This window comes from Sinohyriopsis cumingii, chromosome 16 (assembly GCF_028554795.1).
Source record: "Sinohyriopsis cumingii isolate HCF-2022 chromosome 16, ASM2855479v2, whole genome shotgun sequence".
In the NCBI taxonomy this organism is placed as follows: Eukaryota; Metazoa; Mollusca; class Bivalvia; order Unionida; family Unionidae; genus Sinohyriopsis; species Sinohyriopsis cumingii.
Genome location: NC_142976.1, coordinates 13,039,454 through 13,066,780, shown reverse-complemented (window position 1 = coordinate 13,066,780; position 27,327 = coordinate 13,039,454). Strand labels below are relative to the sequence as shown.

The 27,327-nt window shown below is 34.3% G+C and overlaps 1 protein-coding gene across 5 annotated transcripts in view; it reads left to right on the top strand.

Annotated features, from left to right (window-relative positions):
* LOC149779962 (uncharacterized) overlaps positions 1-27,327 on the top strand; it is a 170,316-nt gene that overhangs the window by 134,906 nt on the left and 8,083 nt on the right. For all 5 annotated transcript variants that reach the window (XM_089936673.1, XM_089936678.1, XM_089936679.1 and 2 more), the window contains 6 exons: positions 915-1,058; positions 8,979-9,122; positions 13,775-13,866; positions 21,662-21,761; positions 25,434-26,031; positions 26,558-26,662. In XM_089936673.1, coding sequence (XP_089792799.1) covers positions 915-1,058; positions 8,979-9,122; positions 13,775-13,866; positions 21,662-21,761; positions 25,434-26,031; positions 26,558-26,662 — 1,183 coding nt within the window. The remainder of the gene's footprint in view (positions 1-914; positions 1,059-8,978; positions 9,123-13,774; positions 13,867-21,661; positions 21,762-25,433; positions 26,032-26,557; positions 26,663-27,327) is intronic.

The following is a 27,327-nucleotide window of genomic DNA, read 5'->3' as shown; positions in this document are numbered from 1 at the left end:
ATTGTACTGTTATCTATGTAGTGTCATACAATGTGAGTTGATGCACTGCATCCACATAATGTCATACAATGTGAGACAGTGTACTGTATCCACATAATGTCATACAATGTGAGACAGTGTATTGTATCCACATAATGTCATACAATATATTGTGAGACAGTGTACTGTATCCACATAATGTCATACAATGTGAGACAGTGTACTGTATCCACATAATGTCATACATTGTGTCAGCTGTACTCTGCAGGCTTTGTCACTGTTATTAGTTTTCTGCCTTTTAATGAAAACATTTTGAGTCAGATGGTAAGTTTTATGTGATAAGTTCAGTCACTTGACAATTTCCATGATTCATGCAGAAAGCTAATTATAAAAATGTTAATACATGAAGTCCCTTTGATGACTGGAGTTTGTTTTTAGACATTTCTTGATGGCACTTTATTTACTGCATAAATGTACACTAGAAGGTAGACAGCTGATACATTTTAAGATTCCTACATCCTTATGTGGAGGGAGTGAGAGAGAAGAAGAAGAAGAAAAATGAAATAGGACTAAGTATGGAAATACAGGTTTGAGTAACATACATCAGGACAGACATTTTTCCTAAATGGTTTCATAAGTGATATCACCACTGTAGCAATAAAAGTGGTATTATCACTGACCAAAAGACTTGCAGGCAAATGACCTGAAAAAGATTTCAAATACAGCTACTGGTTTGCATTATTTTAAGATTTCTAAACCTATTCACATTGCCCTGCAGTAACTATGCCAACAGCTAAGTGGTAAGCAATTCCAGAAAAAACAGTAACAATAGGGTGGGCCCCTTATATAGTATGGTAACCATGTTCCCTTGCCCAAAACATACTCCAGCTGCATTGTTATTATTATTATTATTATTATTATTATTATTGTTATAGAATTTAGAAACTATTCCACGACTAAAGGAAACAATAGATGAAAAGGAAAAGGAGCTCATGGATTGCCAGCATCAGATAGAGGAGAAAACTGCTCTCTTGACTGCAGCCAGGAAAGCTGTCAGGGAGTACAAAGACAAACTCAGGGTAAAAAGATTTTTGTTTGTTTGTCATACTCTATACTTACCACTTTCATTTATTACTTACTGTTCTCCCTCGCTCTCTCAGTTTCTCCTTTCAATCCAACAAAATCATACTGGTAATTTGAATGTTATCATAAAACTACGAGAGATCCCACTTCTTCAAGATTTTGCGGAATTAGTATGAAGTCTAATTAAAAATTCCGAATTATATCGACAAAATTATGGATAGTTTGCATTTTGGGTGGATACAGATTTGAAGAGGATCTTTCTATATAGACAGAGGTGAGGAGAAATGTATTTCAGCACCAGCTTGATCTCATGAGATTTACAATGTATTTCTCAACATAAAGAACAGGATATAGTTAACAAGAAACAAGTCTATTAGACTGTCAGACGGTCAAATGGTGGCATTTATAAAGAGAAAGGGAAGGTACAGATAATTCATAAGGAATATTTAAGGTTTATTTATATATTATGCTAGCTAAAATCTTGAATGAATTCAGAGTTCTGAAATTGGAGGAGTGGTTACACTATTTATTCTAACTGGACCGTAACTGTGTACATTCATATTTTGGTTCATAGAAAGATGAAATATAATCATAGAAGGTTGTTACTTGTAATGAACACATCTATTCCAAGTGGGCTGCCTAGATTCAGAAAAATTGATGCTAGGATTCCTGATAAGCGTATTTATGGGTTGACATTTCTGTGGTATACTTTACTCAGGACCTTCAGCTTGACATCTTTGTAGTCTACTTCATTTAGGAGCTTAAGCTAGGTATCTCTGTGGTCTACTTCATTAAGAGCTTAGGGGGTGCTCACCAATTAATATGTACTTTAGAGAGAGTGACGTATGTAAGGTGAAGTGGTTTGCATTTAAAACATGCACAATGGAGAGAATGTTGGCATACCTATATGCTACAGCAATGTAATGTGGATGATATTTCTTTGGATATTGTACTTTTGGAAATTGTACATGATTTAAGTACACTGCTAACTAAAATAACTGCTCCCTTGTGTTAAAACATCAGCCTGAATTAGTCTAAAGTACACTATACATAGCAGCTATTAAAACAGGGAAAATGAATTTTGCCAGACTAGACAATACCAGCTTCAGAAAGTGCAATGAATGAATTACCAAATATATAAAATGTAAAAGAAGTTATCGGCTCTTTTTTATACAATTTACCTCTTAAGATCAGGAAGTGAAAATGACCAAGTAGAGCTAGCACTTCTTTGAAAGGTGCACATTTGAAGTAAGGCCAAGCCGTATACTCTATAACCCATAGTACACCCATCAATCATACAACAAAATAAAGGGAATTAAAGGTTCTTTTAATTATACCTAAGATATACAAGGTCTTTTTTAAATAGCCAGTATAACCAGTGAGGAAAGACAGCGAAATTCTTTTTCTTTAAAATCCTAACCCTATGAAAAATACGAAACTGTAGAGCGCCACCTTAAGCTAGGTATCTCTGTGGTCTACTTCATTTAGGAGCTTAAGCTAGGTATTTCTGTGGTCTACTTCATTTAGAGCTTAAAAGAAATATATAGTGAAAATGCTTCTTTTCATTTATTTGCAATGAAATAATAAAAAAATTATAAGAAAGCGAATTTGCTTCTTCCATATTAAACAATAGGCAAATATTTTACACTTTGACCTTTGACCTTTATGAACCTGATCTGTTCCATCCCTTTTCAAACTGTAAAATTCATCTTCGATATCTCAGAAATAGTTCTGGCTAGTTTCATGTTCCTGTCATTCAGCATAACATTGGTTGCTAAGTTTACAAAATGTAATGTGCATTTTTATAATACAGTAGCTCACTTTTTATCATGGGGGGGGAGCTGAACTTATTAGAGACTCAGATAAATACTGTTCTGTTGGGGGGGAAGTACAGGAGAATTATACAAAAGGACTTTTGATGCTTGCAACTTAAATGTTTCAGCCATACAATCAAAATTAAATCATACAATAATAATAACTATGTTCTCTTTATGGGGGCACTCACCAGTTATTATGTACTTTTGAGAAAGTGACGTATGTAAGGTGAAGTTGTTTGCATTTAAAACATGCACAGCAGAGAGAATGTTGGCATACCTCTATGCTATATTAATGTAATGTGGATGATATTTCTTTGGATATTGTACTTTTGGAAATTGTACATGATGTAAGCACACTGCTAACTGAAATGACTACTCCCTTGTGCTAAAAAATCAGTCTGAATTAGTCTAAAGTACACTATCCATAGCAGCTGTTAAAATAGGGAAAATGAATTTTGCCAGACTAGACAATACTAGCTTCTGAAAATGCAATGAATGAATTACCAAATATATAAAATGTAAAAAAAGTTATCGGCTCTTTTTTATGCAATTTACCTCTGAAGTTCAGGAAGTGAAAATGACCAAGTGGAGCTAGCACTTTTTTGAAAGGTGCACATATGGAGTAAGGCCAAGCTGTATACTCTATAACCCATATTACACCCATCAATCATACACCAAAATAAAGGGAATTAAAGGTTCTTTGAATTATACCTAAGATATACAAGGTCTTTTTTAAATAGCCAGTATAACCTTTGATGAAAGCCAGGGAAATTATTTTTCTTTAAAATTCTAACCCTATGCAAAATACGAAACTGTAGAGCACCCTATCACTATGTAATGTACAAAGCTGTGTATTAAGAATCAGGTCTCTCAAGACAGGTGGTCTTCCAGGCCCTATCACTATGCAATGTCTAAAACTGTGTATTAAGAATCAGGTCTCTCAAGACAAGTGGTCTTCCAGGCCCTATCACTATGTAATGTCTAAAACTGTGTATTAAGAATCAGGTTTCTCAAGACAAGTGGTCTTCCAGGCCCTATCACTATGTAATATCTAAAACTGTGTATTAAGAATCAGGTCTCTCAAGACAGGTGGTCTTCCAGGCCCTATCACTATGCAATGTCTAAAACTGTGTATTAAGAATCAGGTCTCTCAAGACAGGTGGTCTTCCAGGCCCTATCACTATGCAATGTCTAAAACTGTGTACTAAGAATCAGGTCTCTCAAGACAGGTGGTCTTCCAGGCCCTATCACTATGTAATGTCTAAAACTGTGTATTAAGAATCAGGTTTCTCAAGACAAGTGGTCTTCCAGGCCCTATCACTATGTAATGTCTAAAACTGTGTATTAAGAATCAGGTCTCTCAAGACAGGTGGTCTTCCAGGCCCTATCACTCTGCAATGTCTAAAACTGTGTATTAAGAATCAGGTTTCTCAAGACAAGTGGTCTTCCAGGCCCTATCACTATGTAATGTCTAAAACTGTGTATTAAGAATCAGGTCTCTCAAGACAGGTGGTCTTCCAGGCCCTATCACTATGCAATGTCTAAAACTGTGTATTAAGAATCAGGTCTCTCAAGACAGGTGGTCTTCCAGGCCCTATCACTATGTAATGTCTAAAACTGTGTATTAAGAATCAGGTCTCTCAAGACAGGTGGTCTTCCAGGCCCTATCACTATGTAATGTCTAAAACTGTGTATTAAGAATCAGGTCTCTCAAGACAGGTGGTCTTCCAGGCCCTATCACTATGCAATGTCTAAAACTGTGTATTAAGAATCAGGTCTCTCAAGACAGGTGGTCTTCCAGGCCCTATCACTATGTAATGTCTAAAACTGTGTATTAAGAATCAGGTCTCTCAAGACAGGTGGTCTTCCAGGCCCTATCACTATGTAATGTCTAAAACTGTGTATTAAGAATCAGGTCTCTCAAGACAGGTGGTCTTCCAGGCCCTATCACTATGTAATGTCTAAAACTGTGTATTAAGAATCAGGTCTCTCAAGACAGGTGGTCTTCCAGGCCCTATCACTATGTAATGTCTAAAACTGTGTATTAAGAATCAGGTCTCTCAAGACAGGTGGTCTTCCAGGCCCTATCACTATGCAATGTCTAAAACTGTGTATTAAGAATCAGGTCTCTCAAGACAGGTGGTCTTCCAGGCCCTATCACTATGTAATGTCTAAAACTGTGTATTAAGAATCAGGTCTCTCAAGACAGGTGGTCTTCCAGGCCCTATCACTATGCAATGTCTAAAACTGTGTATTAAGAATCAGGTCTCTCAAGACAGGTGGTCTTCCAGGCCCTATCACTATGCAATGTCTAAAACTGTGTATTAAGAATCAGGTCTCTCAAGACAGGTGGTCTTCCAGGCCCTATCACTATGCAATGTCTAAAACTGTGTATTAAGAATCAGGTTTCTCAAGACAAGTGGTCTTCCAGGCGCTATCACTATGTAATGTCTAAATCTGTGTATTAAGAATCAGGTCTCTCAAGACAAGTGGTCTTCCAGGCCCTATCACTTTGTAATGTCTGAAACTGTGTATTAAGAATCAGGTCTCTCAAGACAAGTGGTCTTCCAGCCCCTATCACTATGTAATGTACAAAGCTGTGTATTAAGAATCAGGTCTTTCAAGATATGTGGTCTTCCAGCCCCTATCACTATGTAATGTACAAAGCTGTGTATTAAGAATCAGGTCTATAGGAGGGATAAAAATGAAGAAATAAAAATCAACCCTTGTATGAACTTAGACAAATGAAGAATATTTCAGTAAACCTATTTTTCAGTTTGTCATCATGGTCTTCACTTAATATGTTATTCAGTGTGTCATCATGGTCTTCACTTAATATGTTATTCAGTGTGTCATCTTGGTCTTCACTTAATCTGTTATTCAGTGTGTCATCATGGTCTTCACTTAATATGTTATTCAGTGTGTCATCTTGGTCTTCACTTAATCTGTTATTCAGTGTGTCATCATGGTCTTCACTTAATATGTTATTCAGTTTGTCATCTTGGTCTTCACTTAATCTGTTATTCAGTGTGTCATCATGGTCTTGACTTAATCTGTTATTCAGTTTGTCATCATGGTCTTCACTTAATCTGTTATTCAGTGTGTCATCATGGTCTTCACTTAATCTGTTATTCAGTTTGTCATCATGGTCTTCACTTAATCTGTTATTCAGTTTGTCATCATGGTCTTCACTTAATCTGTTATTCAGTTTTTTGTCATCATGGTCTTCACTTAATCTGTTATTCAGTTTGTCGTCATGGTCTTCACTTAATCTTTCTGAATCTGATTTTAGCAGGATCCCTATCAAATTCTACTAAATCACACTTAAAACAAAAACAGCTGAAATAAAACACTTCACCGCCTAAAAAAAGTTATATGACTTAGGATTGTGGAATTATATTTCACCACTAAACAGTGATGCAGATTTACATATGTGAGCACTAGATCACTTACAGTAAAATAAAAATATTGTGAAATAACCTTTATTTGTACCTGTGTCATGTGACCCAAAATAATCAGGTGTTTTATTTCTAGTACTTGTATCGGTGAAGTAGTCTTTAGTGTGTATGTGTGTTTTTCAGTCAGATTAAGCAGTATTAGTCTCAGCTGAGCTGAAAGTAACTAGCATGACCAGTATGGTTGTAAAATTTATAATTCCCAGTGTTAATCATTTTGCCAGATAGAGGTCTAGTTCACATGCTCTTATGGCAAGATGCTGGCAGTACTTCTTTCTGATTGCTAATGGCAGTATAGTGGGTTTCACGGTTACAACGGAGTTACTGATTGTAGCACCTAAAATTACCTCCGTTAGCTCCAATGTGCATGCCCACATACATTTTCCAGTTCCAGATAGTTTACCGTTCTACACTTGGTTAGCGAAACATAAAGTCAACAAAGGAAGGTATCTTAGCTGTACTACAGATCATTATGGTTAAACCAATGAATCAGTTATTATGTCAAACATCTTTGCTTATACTAAGAGAATAATTATAGACATTACATTAGATAATTAGATTCAGTGTCCATACTTACATTATATCAGATAATTAAATAATATTTACTTTCCATACTTAAATGATATCAAATAATTAAATTAAATACACTGTCCATACCTAATAATATAAATTTATTATCCATAATTTCAAATACATTTGTAGGAACATTTTACTCTGCTCTCCAATTATAAACATTTATTGCACATTTTTGGTTATATAACTTTAACAAAAACTATCTCAACATAATTGCATTTTTCATATGTTGATATATCCTTCTTTCTCAGTTACTTTCGCAAGGCTAATAGTTCATTTATAATATGAGTTAATAAAGTTTTAACACAAGTTCGATAAGAAAATTATAACACGAATTCGATACGTCAGCTGATTTGTAATGCTGAATATTTTAAACCAGAAAAGCTTTTTATTTTAAAGAGGAACACATTATTTTAATGTATTCAGAGGAACTTAACAAAGCAATACTTACATTAGCTATCATAACAACAAATGAGTGTAATTAATGCAGACGGAATATTTATTCATATTTGGGTGTAAATATTGTACAATATTCAGAATAAATAACATGCCCAATGACGTTTTTTTTTTGTTGTTGTTTCATTTTCTTTCTGACTTTTGAAACATAAAACATCGGACGGTACATGCAATAACTTTCAGCATGATTTTTCTTTGTTTATGCTGACACGTAATAACTCTCAAAAGTTTGCTGGGGTCTTTAAACAAAATTTCTGATTGCCACCAGCAAATTCATTGAGAACAAACCTTCTTAAAATTAGTTTAATTCTGTTAACCTTCCTTGCATCAAGTATGTAAGTTTTTAAGATCCAATTATTTCACAGATTCCGTCCTATTACTTTTTAAATCAATATTGATCCACGTGACCAGATGTAAAATTGCAAACAGTATGATTAAAAAAAGAGACTGCTTGTAATAACACTCTACAAGTCAATAATAAATGAATACTCACACATATTCCTATTTGTTGTCTTTATCTATCAGTCACTCTTTCTAACTTAGCTTCATTTTATACTTGTTTTTAACCAGAAGTATGTTTATGTAATATACATATGTGAACACACATTCATTCGAGGATATACATACCCATGCACCAGATGAAAGAAGACAGACATACATACAGACAGACAGATAGGTGAGAGCCACAATGTCCTATCATGCATAGTGTGTCTAACATCGATATTTCTCCAATTGTATACGCTAAAATTTCCAACCGTTCAAGGAAATAAATTTAAAATAATCATCAAGGAGACTCGTACGTGTGCCTGTCTGTTCAAGCGTGGTTGACATTTGTGCATTTTGAAAAAAAACCAAGTAATTTCATGAAAAATATAATAAACATGAATAGAAAAGCAACAGTCTAAATCAATAATAAAAAAAATTAAGAATTTAGATTTTTTTTCTCATTGTTGTTCAACCTCCATTAACTGCTATGATTGAAGCTGTACAAAATAAACATATTTTCATTATTCTTCAAGCGAGATAAATTGCAAGAACTTTTTACGCAGCAATACACTTTCGCACAATCAAATAATACAAACTAGAGCATAATATAGTAATGGAAAGATAATGAAGTTCTGAAATGGGCAGATAATATTTATTTGAAAGCTGGGAGCAGCGCAAGTTGTGAAAAAAATAAAAGATGTAAAAATAATTGATCAAATATTGATAGAATTTCTTTTTAAGATAGTGAGATATCGATCCTGCTTGCATAATGTGAGCGGTCTGTCACATTTTCTTGATCTACATCTGCCATCTTAATTGACTGAACTATCCGGAAGTGAGTTACACTGATATGCCCTCTGGTGTTTTCAAGGGGAGATAATAACCGTGAAACCCCCTATATAGGCTAGCTGGGTAAAAATGCAGATTTAACAAGGCATTAAGCAAGTGTACTTATATTTATTATTCCATGCAGGGGAGGGGGGTATGAGAACATTGTTCTGTCCTCTGAAGTCTTTTAGATTAGCTTTCATCAGATATTAGAACTTACAAATGAAATTTATTAAACAAAATTGCTGTAATTATTTATTTGTTGGTTCACCATTATTTATTTCATTCTTTATTCATACAGGACACAGACAGACACATGACAGAGAATATAAGTCTACGAGAAGAGCTAGAGTTTTCTAGGTGTGAAGTGGCCACCCTGAAAAAATTAATGATGGGAAAGAATTACCTTGTCTTCCAGAAGTCAAAAGCCTTGGATATGGCAAAGGTAAAATTTCTCTTCTCAGCATTTAGCATTAATATTCATGACTGGACCAATTCCAACAGCACTGTCACTTTGAATAGACTGTATTTTGTCAGTACCATCGTTGATTTCATGACTGGACCAATTCCAACAGCACTGTCACTTTGAATAGACTGTATTTTATCAGTACCATTGTTGATTTCATGACTGAACAGAATCCAACATCAAATGCAGACTGTAAATTGACTATAATTCTGGGGTACTATTATATATTTTATGGACTATACAAAGAATGAATTTAAAGATTTGACAAACAGTGATTCTTCAGTGGAAACAAAATATCATTCCCTATCCTAATCCATGGATTTAAGTAGAAAAACCATGAAAATTTATACCAGTAAAATGATATTAATCATGCTTAACAAGATGGAAAACTCAATTATCATAATGGATTAATTAAGTCTTAGCATACTAAAATTAATTCACCCCAATGAGATTGATAGACTGTTCAATCAAATTATGCGTAATTTACCTAATATATGATTTATGTCACTCACAGTTCAATATTGCATAAAAGCTTGCACTTTATGCAGCCTTGTTGCATACACTAAGCAGCTGAGGAAACATTATGAATGGTCATGTTTGCTACTGACCTAATTGTCATTACCAATCAGTTCATATAAAGCTTTTTGAACAACCCATCACCCCCAACTGCCACCGCCAAGATAAAATGATAAAAAAACTGTGCTCTATGTAGGTTACAGTACTCCATTCAGTCAAAATTTCAGGAGTGCTACCCTTTCTTGCCCCTAGCTATGCAAGTGATGAAAGTAAAATATATCCCTGTATTTCTGATAGGCATAATGAAAGATGTTGATTTCTAGGATTCCAGAACATCAATTTCAAGAGTTATGTCCCTTGTAAACCTTCTAATTTTTGTTTCTTCAGAATTATCTTACTAAAGATTGTTGAGTTTCACTGACATTTAGCACACTTATTGATACTAGCAATGACTTTGATTTCCGGTGTTCCATGATGACATTTAGCACACTTATTGATACTAGCAATGACTTTGATTTCCAGTGTTCCATGATGCCATTTAGAGCAGTTATGGCCACTGATTGTCAGTTCTCTGGTTTCAACATGACTTAATTTATTAAGGATTGCTGGATTTCAGACAAATTTTGGCATACAGCTTTATTGTGATAAGACCCTAATGGGTTTGATTTGTAGTGTACTATCATTTAAAGGAGTTACTGCCCTTGATTGCCAATCTTCCTGACATTGATTTCTGCATGGATTGATTGATTTCAACCAATTTTGTCATTCACCATTATATTGATATGATCTTGAATGACTTGGATTTCCATAATTCCATGTCACAGTATAGAGGAAATATCGACACATGATTGCTCTCATAACTTTGGTTTCCCACTCACCACTTCTGTTTAAAACCCTACCAAGCCATTTTGAAGTGGGTGGACCCCATTGTGATGTACCAGTTGCTAATAATTCTGGTTATACTTTTTGATAAGATGACTTGTTAAGTTTCATCCTCTACAGCTAGTCCTTCTGTTGCAAATAATTATGCTAAACAGTTCCCTGCAGTTAAAAACAGTTCCCCTGTCAATAAAGGCACCCCATTTGTCCATTGCTCTCTGTACAAAGTCTTAGCTGAATCATTGGATTCAGTATGGTTTTTAAGACCATGTACAACAGAATATAATGCCCTAACAAAAATTAATGTTTTCTCCATTATATTTTCCCCATTTTTTGCCTGCATATTGTCAGTTATTTACCAGTTGAAGACCATCCTATTGTCAGTTTGCAGTCTAATATGACAGTATGCTGGTATTAAAATGTCAGATTGATATCAGTATGATGCCTGCATATTGTCAGTTATTTACCAGTTGAAGACCATCCTATTGTCAGTTTGCAGTCTAATCTGATTTGATTGCAAGCAACAACTATACACGTTAATGAGGTGATCTTGCATCTGACTTGATTAAGTTATTAAGCTTACATCATCAAGATATATGAGTAAAGTCATTTAAAACATTTGTAGAATGCTGCAATTTAATTCTGTTAATTTCATATTGAAACTTCCAGCTATGTATACACATTGTACCATGCATACAATTACATAACAGTTTTAATGAGAGTAAAGCAAGGACTAACCTATTTTCAAATCATAAGTTTGTGATTATGCAGAGTTCTTTCCCTTGCAGGAAATTCAATTTTAGAGTGCATGATGCATAAGTTTCAATAGAACAAGTTTAAAAATAGCAAGACAATGCACATTATAGATTATAATGAATGATTTGTAATTTAAACTGAAGAAAAATATAAAATAGCAAAATAAAAATATGTTGATAATATAAGACCTTTTTATACATTACAAATTAATTATTTCAATCTAGTGGATGTTGAGGTTTTTAGTCATCTGTCCTTTGGCAATATATTTTACAACAATGACATACTGATTCTCCAGTCTTGAGATGTAAAGTCTTACTTTATTATTGTCAATGGCACATACAAAGCAAACCGTGAGAAAGCCCACCAGACCATAGAATTCAATGCTGGAATACATGAAAACTATTGTGGAATGGAACTTTACCTCTAAAAAAGATTCAGAATCACAGAATCATGGAATATTATACAAAATAGTATAATTCTAAGCAACATATACTTGAAATTTCAAACTGACTGAACATCACTCACGGAGTGCACGTGCAATAATAGGATGTTGAGACACAGAAAAGTCACTGAATTAGAAAGATATTTCGATACCAGAAGATTGAAACAACAGAAGGAGCTATTCTAGAGTGTACATACAAATCGGGTACACAATATGAAAGAGATAGAACCAGAAAGAAGACCAAGCACATCAAAAATACTGACGGTCCTTAGAATTTTGGATAAAACTTACATTGACCTTGTGGAGTCATTAAACAGGAAAGGTGAGAAGGCCTATATCTTAAGACCTAAGGGAAACACACTTATACTACCATATGGGAAATTAGAATGTGGAAATATCACCCTCAAGGTAGTGAAACCAGCACCATTTCTCAGAATGATCAAAAAAAGAACAGCAGAACTCCATATTTCAGATATTCCGCTAGAGATACCGCTCGAAGCTACAGTGGAAAAATTTGAGAAAAAGCTTCAAATTAAAGAATCGGGTCGAGAAATGAACATATTCTATAAAAAATGGAGTGAGAATATTAGAGATTGATACAAAAAACTCAGGACCATAACAAGGGTATTTTTTCATCATGGATTCCCCATAAGAACATGGTACAAGGGCTGCACATATCATAGGGCATGCCACAAATGTGGAAAAGTGGGACACACCCCTCAAAAATGTTCAGCAATTAAAAACACAGAAGGTGAAAACATAGCTATCCAGCAAAGGAATTTGCAGCAAGAGGAGGCACCAACACCCAAACCAAGAAATAAAGGAAAAGAGAAACAATCACCAAAAAAAAAATAAAGATGAAGATGGACAAGACCAGAAAGGCAACAACCAATACTGAACAAGACCTACAAAGCAATCTACCAACAGGTAAAAGGCCACATGAGGATAAACAAACAGGAATACAAAAACAACAAGAAGAAGGACAAAAAGAGATTGAGCAGGAACAACAAGAACTGAGGAACAAACATAGGAAACAAAAAAGAGAACAGGCTTTAAGGACAGAAAAGATAACAGAACAAGATCAGGAACAGAATGAACACAAAAAGAAAAAGAAGAAAGCAAGGAGGTCTTTACAAAATGATGTGCAAAATGATCTATCACAATCCACCTCTGATGAAAGTGAGCGGAAAAGGAAAATAAGAGAAGTGTATAAAATGATGTATGATGAAGAGCTCAACACAACGGAATATGCGATAGAGACACTGATTTGCAAATTTTAATCCAAATTGTACCAGAAATCATCAAAAATTGTCTCCCCCCCCCAAAAAAAATATATATATATATATATCTTACACCTATTCCTAGCATACACAGTGCATATCATACAAAATGCTAGAATAGATATAACAGTTAACAGAAACACTAAATGGAAAGTATAGCATTCAACACACAGGTAAGCCTTCGGGCCATGCAATACCTTGTAAGCCTTCAGGTAATCATAACATAGGGAGGGGGCTGACTCAAATGGACTTGAAAGATCAGACGGGGATACCTACCAAAAAAAGATTCTCCAATCCACCTCATCCCAAGACTGGGAGGAGTGGGAGGCCAGAAGGTTTAGATCATACAGTTATGTACCTGGGTCAGGAGTGGGAGGCCAGCAGGGTTAGATCATACAGTAATGTACCTGGGTCAGGAGTGGGAGGCCAGAAGGTTTAGATCATACAGTAATGTACCTGGGTCAGGAATGGGAGGCCAGAAGGTTTAGATCATACAGTCATGTACCTGGGTCAGGAGTGGGAGGCCAGAAGGTTTAGATCATACAGTTATGTACCTGGGTCAGGAGTGGGAGGCTAGAAGGTTTAGGTCATACAGTTATGTACCTGGGTCAGGAGAAGGAGGCCAGAAGGTTTAGATCATACAGTAATATACCTGGGTCAGGAGTGGAAGGCCAGCAGGTAGACAAAACAGTTATTTCAAGCTGGATAAATTACTGCATGTACAGAGTCATAGCTATAATCATTGTTTTTCTACACAGGATGTGATAGAGATGCTAAATGAGACAGCAGATCAAGATCAGGCAGAAAGGATACGTCACCTGCTAGAGAGTAACTCCCGAGCTACATCCAGGTAATGGATTAATTTTTGTTTTGCCTGCATCAGCAAATGTTGAGACATAAGTATCACTTTTCCTCAGTGGTGATATTATCAACATGTCCAGCAGATATTTTTTGTTCAAATTTTGAAAGTAATATAATTATATTCTGTTTGCTTATGTATTACATGTACTCAGTTGTGAAAAGCATAGACTCAGATCTGTAGTAGTGTAATGCTTCAGTAATCAGGATTTGTATTGGTCAGTAATCAGGGTTTGTGCTGGTCAGTAATCAGGGTTTGTATTGGTCATTCTACCCAGAGCCATGCTAGTTTAGTGGTTAAGGCTGTGGACTAGAATGGTGTCAGGTTGTATTAGCTCTTGACTAGAATGGTGTCAGGTTGTATTGGCTCTTGACTAGAATGGTGTCAGGTTGTATTGGCTCTTGACTAGAATGGTGTCAGGTTGTATTGGCTCTTGACTAGAATGGTGTCAGGTTGTATTGGCTATTGTAGTGTGACCAATTGGCAAGGTAATAATTTCTTATATGTCTTGCCTCAGCACAATGTAACATTTAAAGTACCGTTGTGTTATAAAACACAAAAGCAAATGATTCTTCTTATCATTTCAAATGAAAAAGCATAATGTCTTGCAATATAGCTGCAGATTTGTGCAGATTGAGGTCTCAACAGCCCACAGTTAGGAGCACATTATCACCAGTTTCTGGATAATCCATTTTTTGCTGTATATGAATCTTATGGCCAGAGAATGTTACTATAAATAACAATCTTTTCTTTCTTTTATAATAATAAAGAGAATCAGTCACATATGTAAATACTGCATACTGTCTCCAGCTTATAAGTGGATGCGGAGTATAAGTCAAATCAACAAATTTGGTAAATTTTCCAACCTTCGCCCATATATAAGTCAATGCTGAATATAAGATGAGGCCAGATAAATACCTCAGAATGCGTTTTTCACTTCATTCCATGCAACATTGCTAATTTTATCCTATCTGCAACTCAGTAACCTTTCCAGTCAGGATCATTAAATGTAACTAAAAGTACCTAATTTGTTTCACATAAAGTATTTTAAATGTATTATGTACTTTCAGCTACATATAATGATGTTGACCTGAAAATTTGTTGAGTTACCTAGAGGATAAAACTCGTAATGCTGTGTGGAATTAAATTATAATAACTTCCAGGTTCATAAATATTAAAAGTATCACTGTATGCTATTTCAATAGGGAAATTGCATCATTAATAATAAAATGCTTTTTCCAGTTTGTTTGGGGAGTTGGGGGGGAGAGATACAGAGAGAAGTATGCATATGTATTCCATCACAATTTTTCTTCATGCACCTCATGAGCAAAATAAAATATGGTCTGATATATGAGAGAGAGAGAGAGAGAGAGAGAGAGAGAGAGAGAGAATTCAGCTCTTTGTGGGAATTTTGTTGTTGTTTTATTTTACCTTATTGCCCCTGTGTTGCTGAAGCTTTTGTCAAAGAGAAAAAAACATTAATAAATGAAACAGTGTATTGTAAACTATGAAAATATATACCATACTCTTTCAGGGTTTAAATATTCACAATGGTTTTATACATATAGACTCCATTAGGTTAAATCCCACGAATGACCATTTTGCATGCTGTCTAATTTTCTTTGCAAGTATAAAGACCTCTCCATTCCCAACGAATAAGATTTTGTTTAAAGTTCATGTACTCTTCCTGTACTTAGGCGGCAATTGTTTTTGATCTTTGCTCATGCTAGATGTACTATAAATTGCTGTCATTTCCATCAGCAACTTAAAAAATATCACACTGAGAAATTTACACAAGTTATCCTATGTTTATGTATGATTCCTCTGAATTCTATCTGCTCCTGTGGAGTTAAATTACTTTAAAGAATACATGTTGACATGCTATGTAATTGTATAGGTGTGTCTGTATTGAAATGTGAACAGTATTCATAAAAATAGAGGTGCAAAACCTTGACAGCTACAGAAAGTGCAAGACAATACATTATGGTTACCATTTTGTTCCCATATTTAGTAAGTTATATCCAAAATATGCTATTTTGTCATGATGTAAACAGTTCCCACATGGAGGTACAAAACACAGTTACCTCCCTCTCCAAAGAACATCACATACAACACTAAGTAATATATGGAAAAAGGAAGGAGATATAATAAAGCTAATGCATAAAAATTATTTAAATATACACAAAGAAACAGAAAAGTATAATAGATGTGGCTAACTGAACCATCAAAAAATGATCAATTTTCCTTAAGGGGGCAGTGTCCAGTTTTTATGTACAAATTTAATGCTAGTATAAAAAATCATAAAAAATCAAATACACAAGTGAGGTCAAAAAGGTACATATTTTTAGATACCTATATTAAAACAAAGCATAAGAATAGTATTCACTTGACCAGAGAAGTCAATGGCAGTTCATAGCAGAAGAGGTTTATGCACCCCAACCCCTATTTTATACCTGCATTTTTCACATCCAAATGCCATTTTTGACAGCATGTAGTGCTCACAGTGCAAACGCAAGCCCTTTCCCTGGATGAAAATTTTGAAAAACATTGTCTACTAAATAGTTTGATGCAATTCAGAATAGTTGTCATCCAAGCCGTTTTTGAGATACTCGGCTTGCCTTGAACCCATGTGTCTACTGCTATGGGAGGCTAGCTCTTCTTCCTAGCCAACTATTGGTATTTCACTATCAACATACTGCAGAGCAACTATGGAAGGTGTACATGCCAGACATCAATTTCAAGAACAACACAAGCCCAAAACACCTAGTTCACAAATATATCCATATCTATAAATAGTAAACAATAATAGCTGAAAAAGTCACACCATAGCCTGAAGTTAAGAAATTTGCCAGGGGCCAATTTACAAAACTGGACCCTGCCACCTTAGAGTAAATTGCAACCTTTTGCAAGAGGAGCCCATACTGTATATACTCACTTATAAGTCAAGTCAAACTGCAAACAGTAAAGATCTTGATCTGCCGTAGCATATTGTGCCTTCAGATCAGGGTCTATCTTGTTTGTTCAACTGATTATACCTAACAAGCTGCACAGACCCAGATCTGCGAGAGCATTATGTAACAGCCGACTTGGGTCTATGCAGTTTGCAGGTAGACTTATCTGATAAGCTAGTATATATGATAACATGTGAAGAACCACAAGGACCCATACAGGGCTCACTCCATTTTTATTCTGTTTATTCATGAATTGCCTTTAAAATTAGCAATTGTATTTAATAATTCACTGAGCCATATGCAGACAACACAACCCTGCTTGATTTTAAACAATACAAAATGGACCTAGATGTATTTCTACAACTGGCCCTCATTAAATTACATTTCATGTGTGAGCAAAATACTGAGAAGAAAAAAACAAGATTTGGATGACTGGTACTAAACCAAGGAGCTGAAACTTAATAAATGGTACTCGAAGTCATGCATTGAATAACACATGTCTGCAAAATGGCGCCCATGACAAAATTCTGGGGGTAAGTTTTGAAAACAATTTGCAATGAATGAACATAATGTACTATAACAAGCCATATTCAGCAATATCTAGATTATTGCAACGTTTTCTGGGTAAACATGGCTGATAGGAAATCATACAACTTATTCCATGTACAAGTAACATGTAAACTTTAACAGTGAGGACATTCAGTACGAAATTAAGATGAAAATTTCAACAATTATGAAAAAATATTTCTGAAAAAGTTAAACTTGTGTACAAAACTTATTTACATATGTATTAATTTAAATAACACAGCTGCAATACAAAGCTAAATTTGTGCATAAATTTAAATAAAACAGCTCCAATGCACAGCTAAATTTGTGTATAAATTTAAATAAAACAGCTCCAATGCACAGCTAAATTTGTGTATAAATTTAAATAAAACAGCTCCAATGCACAGCTAAATTTGTGTATAAATTTAAATAAAACAGCTCCAATGCACAGCTAAACTTATGTATAAATTTAAATAAAACAGCTCCAATGCACAGCTAAATTTGTGTATAAATTTAAATAAAACAGCTCCAATGCACAGCTAAATTTGTGTATAAATTTAAATAAAACAGCTAAATTTGTGTATAAATTTAAATAAAACAGCTCCAATGCACAGCTAAACTTATAAGATTTAAATAACATAGCTCCAATGTAAAGTTAAACTTGTGTAAAAGAAATCAAATAACACAGCTCTAATTTAAAGCTAAACTGGTGTACAAAATTTAAATAACACAGCTCCAATTGAAAGGTAAACTTAGGGGCCCTGGGTGGCCAAGTTGTCTAAAGCATTTGCCTTTTCTGATCACTGCAATCTCATCTCAGTCCATGTGTGTTCAAGTCTCAGACTCGGCCAATGTGGTCATTTGTGAAAACTTACCAGTAGTTTTCCATGGGTTGGTAGTTTGTCTTGGTGTTTTCCTGGTTCTTCCTCCACCAGTCATACTGGCTGCCATATATAGCCCTAACTTGCACTGAAAAATGGCATTAAAATGAAAACAAAAATAAAGTTAAACTTGTATACAAAAATTTACAAAACACATCTCCAATGTAATGCTAAACATGTATTCAAATTTAAATAATACTCCAATGTAACTAAAGAAGTTGTTTCTTGTGAGAGATCTTTTCTTGCCAACCATTTTCTTGTTCCAAAACCAAGAAACAGCTATTCAAAAAGAGTTATTCTTACTCAGGTTCACTCATCTGGAATGGCATTCCAAAGAATATAAGGGAAAGTTCAACAATAATTTCATGTTATCTGCTAAACTGAGAGGTAAACCTCCTGGTTAATATCCTTGTTATGAATGAATACCTCAACCTCCATTGTTCTGACCTAAAACATTCTATACATAATGCTGTAAGAAAACCTCATTATTAATGGTAACACACACACACACACACACACACACACATATATATATATATATATATATATATATATATATATATATATATATATATATATATATATATAGAGAGAGAGAGAGAGAGAGAGAGAGAGAGAGAGAGAGAGAGAGATAAATATACACCAGACAGAATGGAAAATGCTATCCCTGGATTCCTATAGAAGAATGCTTGATAAAAGTAGGCATAATTCATATTGTAATACAAATAATACTATCATATAGGTTAGAGAAATTTTAATTCATACTCTATGGAGATTCAAACCCAGGTCTGCAGGTAAATGGCACCCATCGCTTTGCCTGCACACATGAGCCCATATTCCCTCACGACTAAGCACACATCACCAAATAATGATGTTACTCAATCGGTGTTATATGCACTCATGTGTAGCAGACACACTTGCATGACAACGTAGTAATTAATTCTCATCTATCTACACAGTCAATCCGGATTCCTATGAAGAAAATCAAGGTATATAGAATTAATTATAGAGCATTATAAATATACATCAGACAGAATGGGAAGTGCTATCCCTGGATTCCTACAGCAGAATGCTTGATAATAGTAGGCAGAATTAATATTTTAATACAAAAAATACTATCATACAGGTTAGAGAATTTTATATGCATTATGATACTGTAGTCACTTACATATGTAATAAATATGATTTTTCTTGCTGATGACCATATTTTTTTTAAAATATGAAATTGCATTCTACATGTATTTGACTAGGAAACATGCTTACACTTTAGCCAGAGAAAATGAATGCAAGAGGTATTGAATGAGTTTATGAACATAAATATTTAATAATAGAGAGCCACAAGATAGATTGGTTCTGCAACAGTAATCAAGTCACTCTCTATAAATAAAGCAGTTATTATTCCCATATATATTCACTTATAAGTTGAGTCAAACAGCAAACAACAAAGGTTTTGATCTGCCATAGCATAATGTAGATTAAGCTCTATGTCATACAATCCAAGTCTCCCGGATTGTCAATTAGTCTTTCGATTTTGGACCCAATTTTCTGGTCAACCATTTTGCCAACAAAAACTCCTGGAAAGGACAAATCTGCAGAGCATAGGTATTTCATGCTAAACAACATTCAATAGACTGTTTATACCTGTTTGTGACCATTGTAATCTGTCAATCAAGTTAATACGAACCTAACAACCAATCACATTGTGACTCATGACATGTGATGATGCATTTATTGTATGTATTTTAAATTATTTTACAAGTCAATATTTCAATATTGAGTAATGTGTCATTTATAGCAGTTGACACGCAACCTGACAAGAATAAAACAGTTCTTGAACTCTTTGGAAATATAATACCTTTAGTACCATGTTGAATTATAATGGATTCCAAGGAAAATACACCTTTTGAAAAAAAGAAAATGTTTGCAAGTTCAACAGTGTTTGGATAGATGAATTTAAATGTGAAGCATAGTGAAAATAACATATAGGAAATTTAATAAAGTTGAGTAACTATTATTCATTAGTTAATTTACTTAGTTTTGGTATGATATGCACTTTTACTTGTAAATTTATGACAAATATATATCATTATGCTAATCTCTCTGATTTGAACCCAATCTCCCACATTGTGAACACCCAATCTCCAATCTCCCACACTGTGAACAATGAACTCCCTGATTTGGACCCAATCTCCCACACTGTCAACACTGAGCTCCCTGATTTGGATACAATCTCCCACATTGTGAACAATGAACTCCCTGATTTGGACCCAATCTCCCACATTGTGAAAAATGAACTCCCTGATTTGGACACAATCTCCCACATTGTGAACACTGAACTCCCTGATTTGGACACAATCTCCCACATTGTGAACAATGAACTCCCTGATTTGGACCCAATGTCTCACATTGTGAACACTGAACTCCCTGATTTGGACCCAATCTCCCACATTGTGAACAATGAACTCCCTGATTTGGAACCAATGTCCCACATTGTGAACACTGAACTCCCTGATTTGGACCCAATGTCCCACATTGTGAACACTGAACTCCCTGATTTGGACCCAATCTCCCACATTGTGAAAACTGAACTCCCTGATTTGGACCCGATGTCCCACATTGTGAACAATGAACTTCCTGATTTGGACCCAATGTCCCACATTGTGAACACTGAACTCTCTGATTTGGATACAATCTCCCACATTGTGAACAATGAACTCCCTGATTTGGACCCAATGTCCGACATTGTGAAAACTGAACTCCCTGATTTGGACCCAATCTCCCACATTGTGAACACTGAACTCCCTGATTTGGACCCAATCTCCCACACTGTCAACACTGAACTCCCTGATTTGAACCCCATCTCCCACACTGTCAACACTGAACTCCCTGATTTGGACCCAATCTCCCACATTGTGAACACTGAGCTCCTTGATTTGGACCCAATCTCCCACATTGTGAACACTGATCTTGTTGATTTGGACCCAATCTCCCACATTGTGAACACTGAGCTCCTTGATTTGTTCCCAGATTACTTGGCAGTTGGACTCAACTTATAAGCGAGTATAGATGGTATTATTATTATTATTTTTATTATTATTATTATTATTATTATTTTTTATTATTATTATTATTATTATTATTATTATTATTATTATTATTATTATGTGGTGGGGCTTATTAGTTATTAACCATGGTATGCATTGTTGTAGTGTGAGGTAAAATGGCTATTTAGTGTATTTTTTGGTTACATTTTCTCATCATTCCTAGATATTTTAGAAATGTTCCGTCAATTGATTGTGTGTGTGAGTGGGAAAGTACATGATTCATGAAAGGGTGAACTAATGTATTAATTAATTGATTCACTACATTTATTCTCTGATTTTAATGTTTTAAAACTGTAACTTTCAGCATGAATGGATCAATATTTCAATATGACCTTGATCGGAGGAGCCCATCTCCATCTCCAGGAAGGTCAAAAGGCCATGTTCAGATTAGCAACCAATTACATGTAAGTAGAAAACGTGCTGAATATTTTAATGTTGCAATTCTGGTCCATATAAAGGTCGTTTGGTTTACCTTTAATTGCTCATTGGAACAAAAAGGGTCTATTGCACGCAATAAATGAAACTGTTTTAATACTCAAAGGCAAATTAAGTAAGACAGGGAACAAGGTAACACTTTCAAGAAATTTCACAAATTGCTTTGAACCTGGGCATATTTGTTTGGAATATGGACAAAAGACAAAGCACTGAGACACTTTTCACCCTAGCAACAGGTACTGGCTTATGGCTATGAAGACAGTGTCCTTTTCATCCTAGCAACAGATACTGGCTTATGGCTATGAAGACAGTGTACTTTTTATAAGACAATTTCTCTGCCATTTCAAGATAGACCTTGGGAACTCTCCTGGGTGATGGTGTCCATGTAGTTTTCTTTGTGATCTACAACACATTTTATCTCTCAAACTAACAACTAGGATGGATATTTTGCAAGTGGAAGTATGTTATGTTTTGGTGAATGTTCTAAAAGGAAATGCAAACTTGTATAGCAGAACTAACCTCTCTTAATAATTTTTACTTGGACATATTAGATCTAGGAATTAAATGGAAAAAAAGTCTACACAGATATACAAGGTGTGAATCATCACTGAATTTAATGTTTTCATTCAAAGTCAATAATGTACATACTCTGGGTGTAGCAGAATGGGTGTGGCACACCAGTCAGATGTGATGGGGGTTCAGAGGTGTTGCTGTATATGTAAAAGATGGTTTGTCAGATGAAAGGAGAAATGATCTAGCATCAGATGAAATTGAAGGAATATGGATCCAGGTCAATCAATCAAATACAAAGTCATTCCTTGTCGGCTTAGTCTATAGGTCCCCTTCTGCAAACATCAGATGGAATTAGCTTTTCAAAAAGGCAAACTGATAAAGTGATAAAGGAACAAAAAGAAATTTATATTTTAGGTGATTTCAGCAGGATGAATCTTATGAATAACCAGATTAACTACAAATTAGTTGAATTTCATAAAAATGTTTGCTTTTACCCAATTAGTGTATATGTTTGTGTGATTTGGATTTTTAACATAGCTTTAACAATTTTTCAGACATATTGCTACAATGTCTGCAGTGTGGCAGTTTATAGTGATGTCTAGCACTGGGACATCATACTGCAGACATGTAGCATGATGTCCCACCCAGTCATATTATCCTGACACCAGGCCGACCAGTCCTAACACTAACCTCTTAATGCTGAGTTCCAAGCGAGGCAGCTGTTAGTATCATTTTTGTAAGTCTTTGGTATGACTCTGCCAGGGATTGAACCCACGACCTCCAGCTTCCGAGACGGACGCTCTAACCACTAGGCCACTGGAACGGTACCCAATTAGTGGACTGTACAATATGAGAAACTTACCAATCAAAAACTCCAAATGATCACATCTATACAGATATGGAAGAAATTGTGACAAAATAAAATTCCTGGGTCAGGTCTTTGTCATCACTTATCCTGAACAGAAAATGGCATAAGAACAGTTGTTAAATCCATAACACATAAAACTATAATATAAAGGTCATTTAAAAAATTTTATAAAAATGAATTTTTGGAATATCTCAGTAATGTTCATTGGAATATAGTACCCATGTTTGATGGTGTGGGTATTACAACTCTGCATACATATACATACATACATATACATATCCACAACTCTGTTACGACTCAAAGTCAAAATACCTCCTATGACATATGTTACTACACTGCCCACTTGATTAATGTTGCAACACAACCCATCTGACTTAACCATCCAGTGGGAAATTACCCCAAACTGTAAACAAGTTCAATATATAGAACATGAAAACAAATAAATAATCTATTATAGCTCATTCCAATCTAGCCACAGACCAAAAGTCAAAGACACAATATAGATATACATAACATGGGGGTCATACTCTTGATGCATGGTTCCAACCATAGATAACCAAATACACAGAGTAAAATGGGAATTCCAACTTGATTTATTAAACCCTGACATTCATGGTGTTATGATAGACAGATGGATTACTACCTTTGATCATGGAAAATTAATTGGATCCATACTAGTTGATTGGGGATCAATGCTGGCCCATTTCTTTTTCTATTTCATAAATTATCTGCCGCTGAATATGTATATGACATCATTCTATCAGATTTCAAACAGCTAAAATTGGACCCAGAGGCTACCCTTCAGATAGCCTAATACTTAGAATGGATTCCTGGTGTATAGAAAATGGGTCTAAAGTATACACAGTCAAGACAAAAGTATTAATAATTCAATTTTCTATTAGTTATGTTCCCATCTAAATATAGCTTATTATTACCTACTTTCTTTTTCTTTCCACCAGAAAGAATTAAGATTAGTATGTACTTTTCTTCACTGTATGCGCAACTCAGTAAAAAGTAAGTGAATAAGCAAGTAGTAGAAGATTCTATGCAAATAAATGATCATCAGCTTAAAAAGTAATAATAAATTGCCAATCCAGTGTTGGTTTTATTGATTACTTATGACAAACTTTATAGACCCAGATCTATCAGCACACAGGGTCTACATGGTGTTTGCAGTTAAATATGAGTTATAAGTCAGTATATATGGTATTTGGAAAAATGGACCTAAATTGTAATGAGTCCATCTTCTTTACATTCACCTAGAAGCACTCGACGGATTTGCACTTGATTCCTGTAAGAGGAGAAAAACTAAGGACAACTATTTCATTATTATATCTACATGTAGATGGCTACATAAGTAAAAACATTGAGGTATTTAAATAATGATGAATCTGTTGTTGTAAATGTATTTATTATATGGATAACATAATCAAACATTATTTTAAGATCCACCAATAATGTTTGCACAACCACAGATGTAAGTTTTGGTGTCATTTCTTTATCAGAGATGCATCTTGACTTATTATTCTTAAAATAATTAGGTATTCAAATGTAGAAGGAAATGCACTTACAAAAATAGTTAGGTATACAGATGTTAAAAATTCACTTACAAAAATAAATAGATATACAAATATTAAAGAAAAATCACTTACTAAAATAAACAGTTATACAATTATATATGGAAATGCACTTACTAAAATAATTAGGTGTACAAATATTAAGGAAATGCATTTACTTAAATAATTAGGTATACAAAAATGTAAAAGGAAATGCATTTAAATAAATAGGTATACAAATGTAAATGTAAAAGGAAATGCACTTAATTAGGTATACAATTGTAAAAGAAAATGCACTTACTGAAACGAGTAGGTATACAAATGTAAATGGAAATGCACTTACTGAAATAATTAGGTATGCACATATAAAAGAAAATGCACTTACTACAATGAAACATAACTTTTTTAAAGACAGACTAACAGAATGAATTCAGGATGCGATGACCTATGCCACAGTTAGGCTATTTTTAGAAATTATAATGATTACATACTGGAAGATGATATTTAAAAGGGATATATTGTTTATATTGTTGATGGGAACAGGCAGGACATCATGCATCTCTGTCATGATGGGGAATAATAATAATAATAATAATAATAATAATAATAATATAATAATAATAATAATATTTCATCTGTACAATTTAATTTTGAAAACAACAAAGTTGTCCTCATTTTATTACATTTTTCTTCATATTTTTCAGTATACATCATCTTCAAAAGACATTGATGTAAACATACCCCCTTATGCCTTAGAAAATGGACACCATGATAGCCAAGAACATTCACACACAACTCCGAAATATGTTTTTCTGAACAAAGTATTACAGGATCCACAGCTGGATGGGAAAAGATCAATTTACTCTAGAGAAAAAAGTGCTGTTAAGCGAACAGCTTCTATGAAGGAGGCACATAAAGTTTATGGAGGATCAGAATTTCAGTCTAAAAATGGACGTAGTTCAAGGTTGAGTACATATTCATTACGCTCTGATTCAAAAGTGACTTCGAAATATGTCAAGCCACCACTGGAGTTGACATATGGAGTGTCACAGAAAAGTTCTCAACAGCAGCAAGCACATACAGACTGGATGCATCCAAAAAGAGGTCATTCATTGAGTGGTTCAGACTCAGATTTATCGGATATTTCGGATCTTTCTGCTAATCTTGCAGTTGAACAGGAAGATGTGTTATCAAAGTTGAATGCTAAAGAAAAAGATGATATTTTGTCACACATAATTAACATGGGAAATAGGGTGCTGTTTAATGTTCCACAGAAACCTCCCAAATATGGGAAGAGAAAAGGTTTGTTTTCATTTATTTCTGATTTTTCATAATGTTGGTCCACTTTTTGCATGTTGAAGGCTAAAGCTGACTGAATATAGTGTTGTGTTTTTTGACTTGAAAAAGCAACTGTGATTTAAGGTTTGTGGTGTACATTATGAATTTTTGTACATTTTGGAATTTTTCTATGCCCAAGAATAAACAGATAAGTCTGCCATCATTACCTTCTTTACTTGTTACATTGAAACTATTATTGTATCTTTGTGTACTAACGTTTATTTAATGTAACAGCCACCATATATATTTGCTTATGAACCGAGTCTAATCACAAACTACATTGCCCAAGATCTGCCATCACATATTCCACCTATCAAATCTGGGTCCATTTAGTTTGTTAGACACAATCGGTTGAACAAACAATACAGAACCTAATCTGCCAGTGCATTATGTGATGGCAGATTAGGGTCTATATTGTATGCATCTGGACTCTACTTATAAGCAAGTATATGCAGTAATATTGATTGGAGTAATTTTTTTCTAAATTTAGCTCCAAAGCCCATTATCTACACTGGAATTGTAAAGTTCCTGGGAAGGTTGGATCCAGACCGACCTGAATCAAGAGTACACCTTGGTGTCAGGCTAGATGAGCCAAGTATGTACACTAGATAATTAGAATGACCATGAAAATAATATTTACTCAAGACGCTCTCCTTGATGCCTTTATTGGAACTTCAGTTGGTTTTGGTACTCTGCAGCGAACATGAGAGATAAGAAAATTACTTTTTCCCCAATTCTTACAATTCATTCAGTATTACAGTAGAAAATACCACCACTTGTTAATATTATAAAATTGTACCCATCTTTAATGGTGTTAATAAGATTCTAAAATTATAATGCATTAACAGAATTGTTAAATCAGGACTTGTAAATCATAATATTTTCACATACTGTAATATTTTGACATACTGTAATATTTTCATATAATTATATTTTAATGAATACAATTGATTCATTATGAAAGCAACATAGAGTTTCCACAAATAAAAGATACCTAATATTTTATCAAAGATTTTTGTTATTGCAAAAATTTCAAATGTTATTTTCTTGCATGTATATATTTTATTTAAATAAATGTTTTAAAATAATGAATACTGGCACATTAAAATCTTGCACAGTTTACATTCACCATCCTGGATCTATTGCCATTACCTGTGGTATGGATTATAGTAAGAATTTATTAAAATGCCAGAAATACTGTATATACTGTTTTATAAGTTCAACTGCAAACAGCACAGACCTAGATCTTCTCTTGCATAA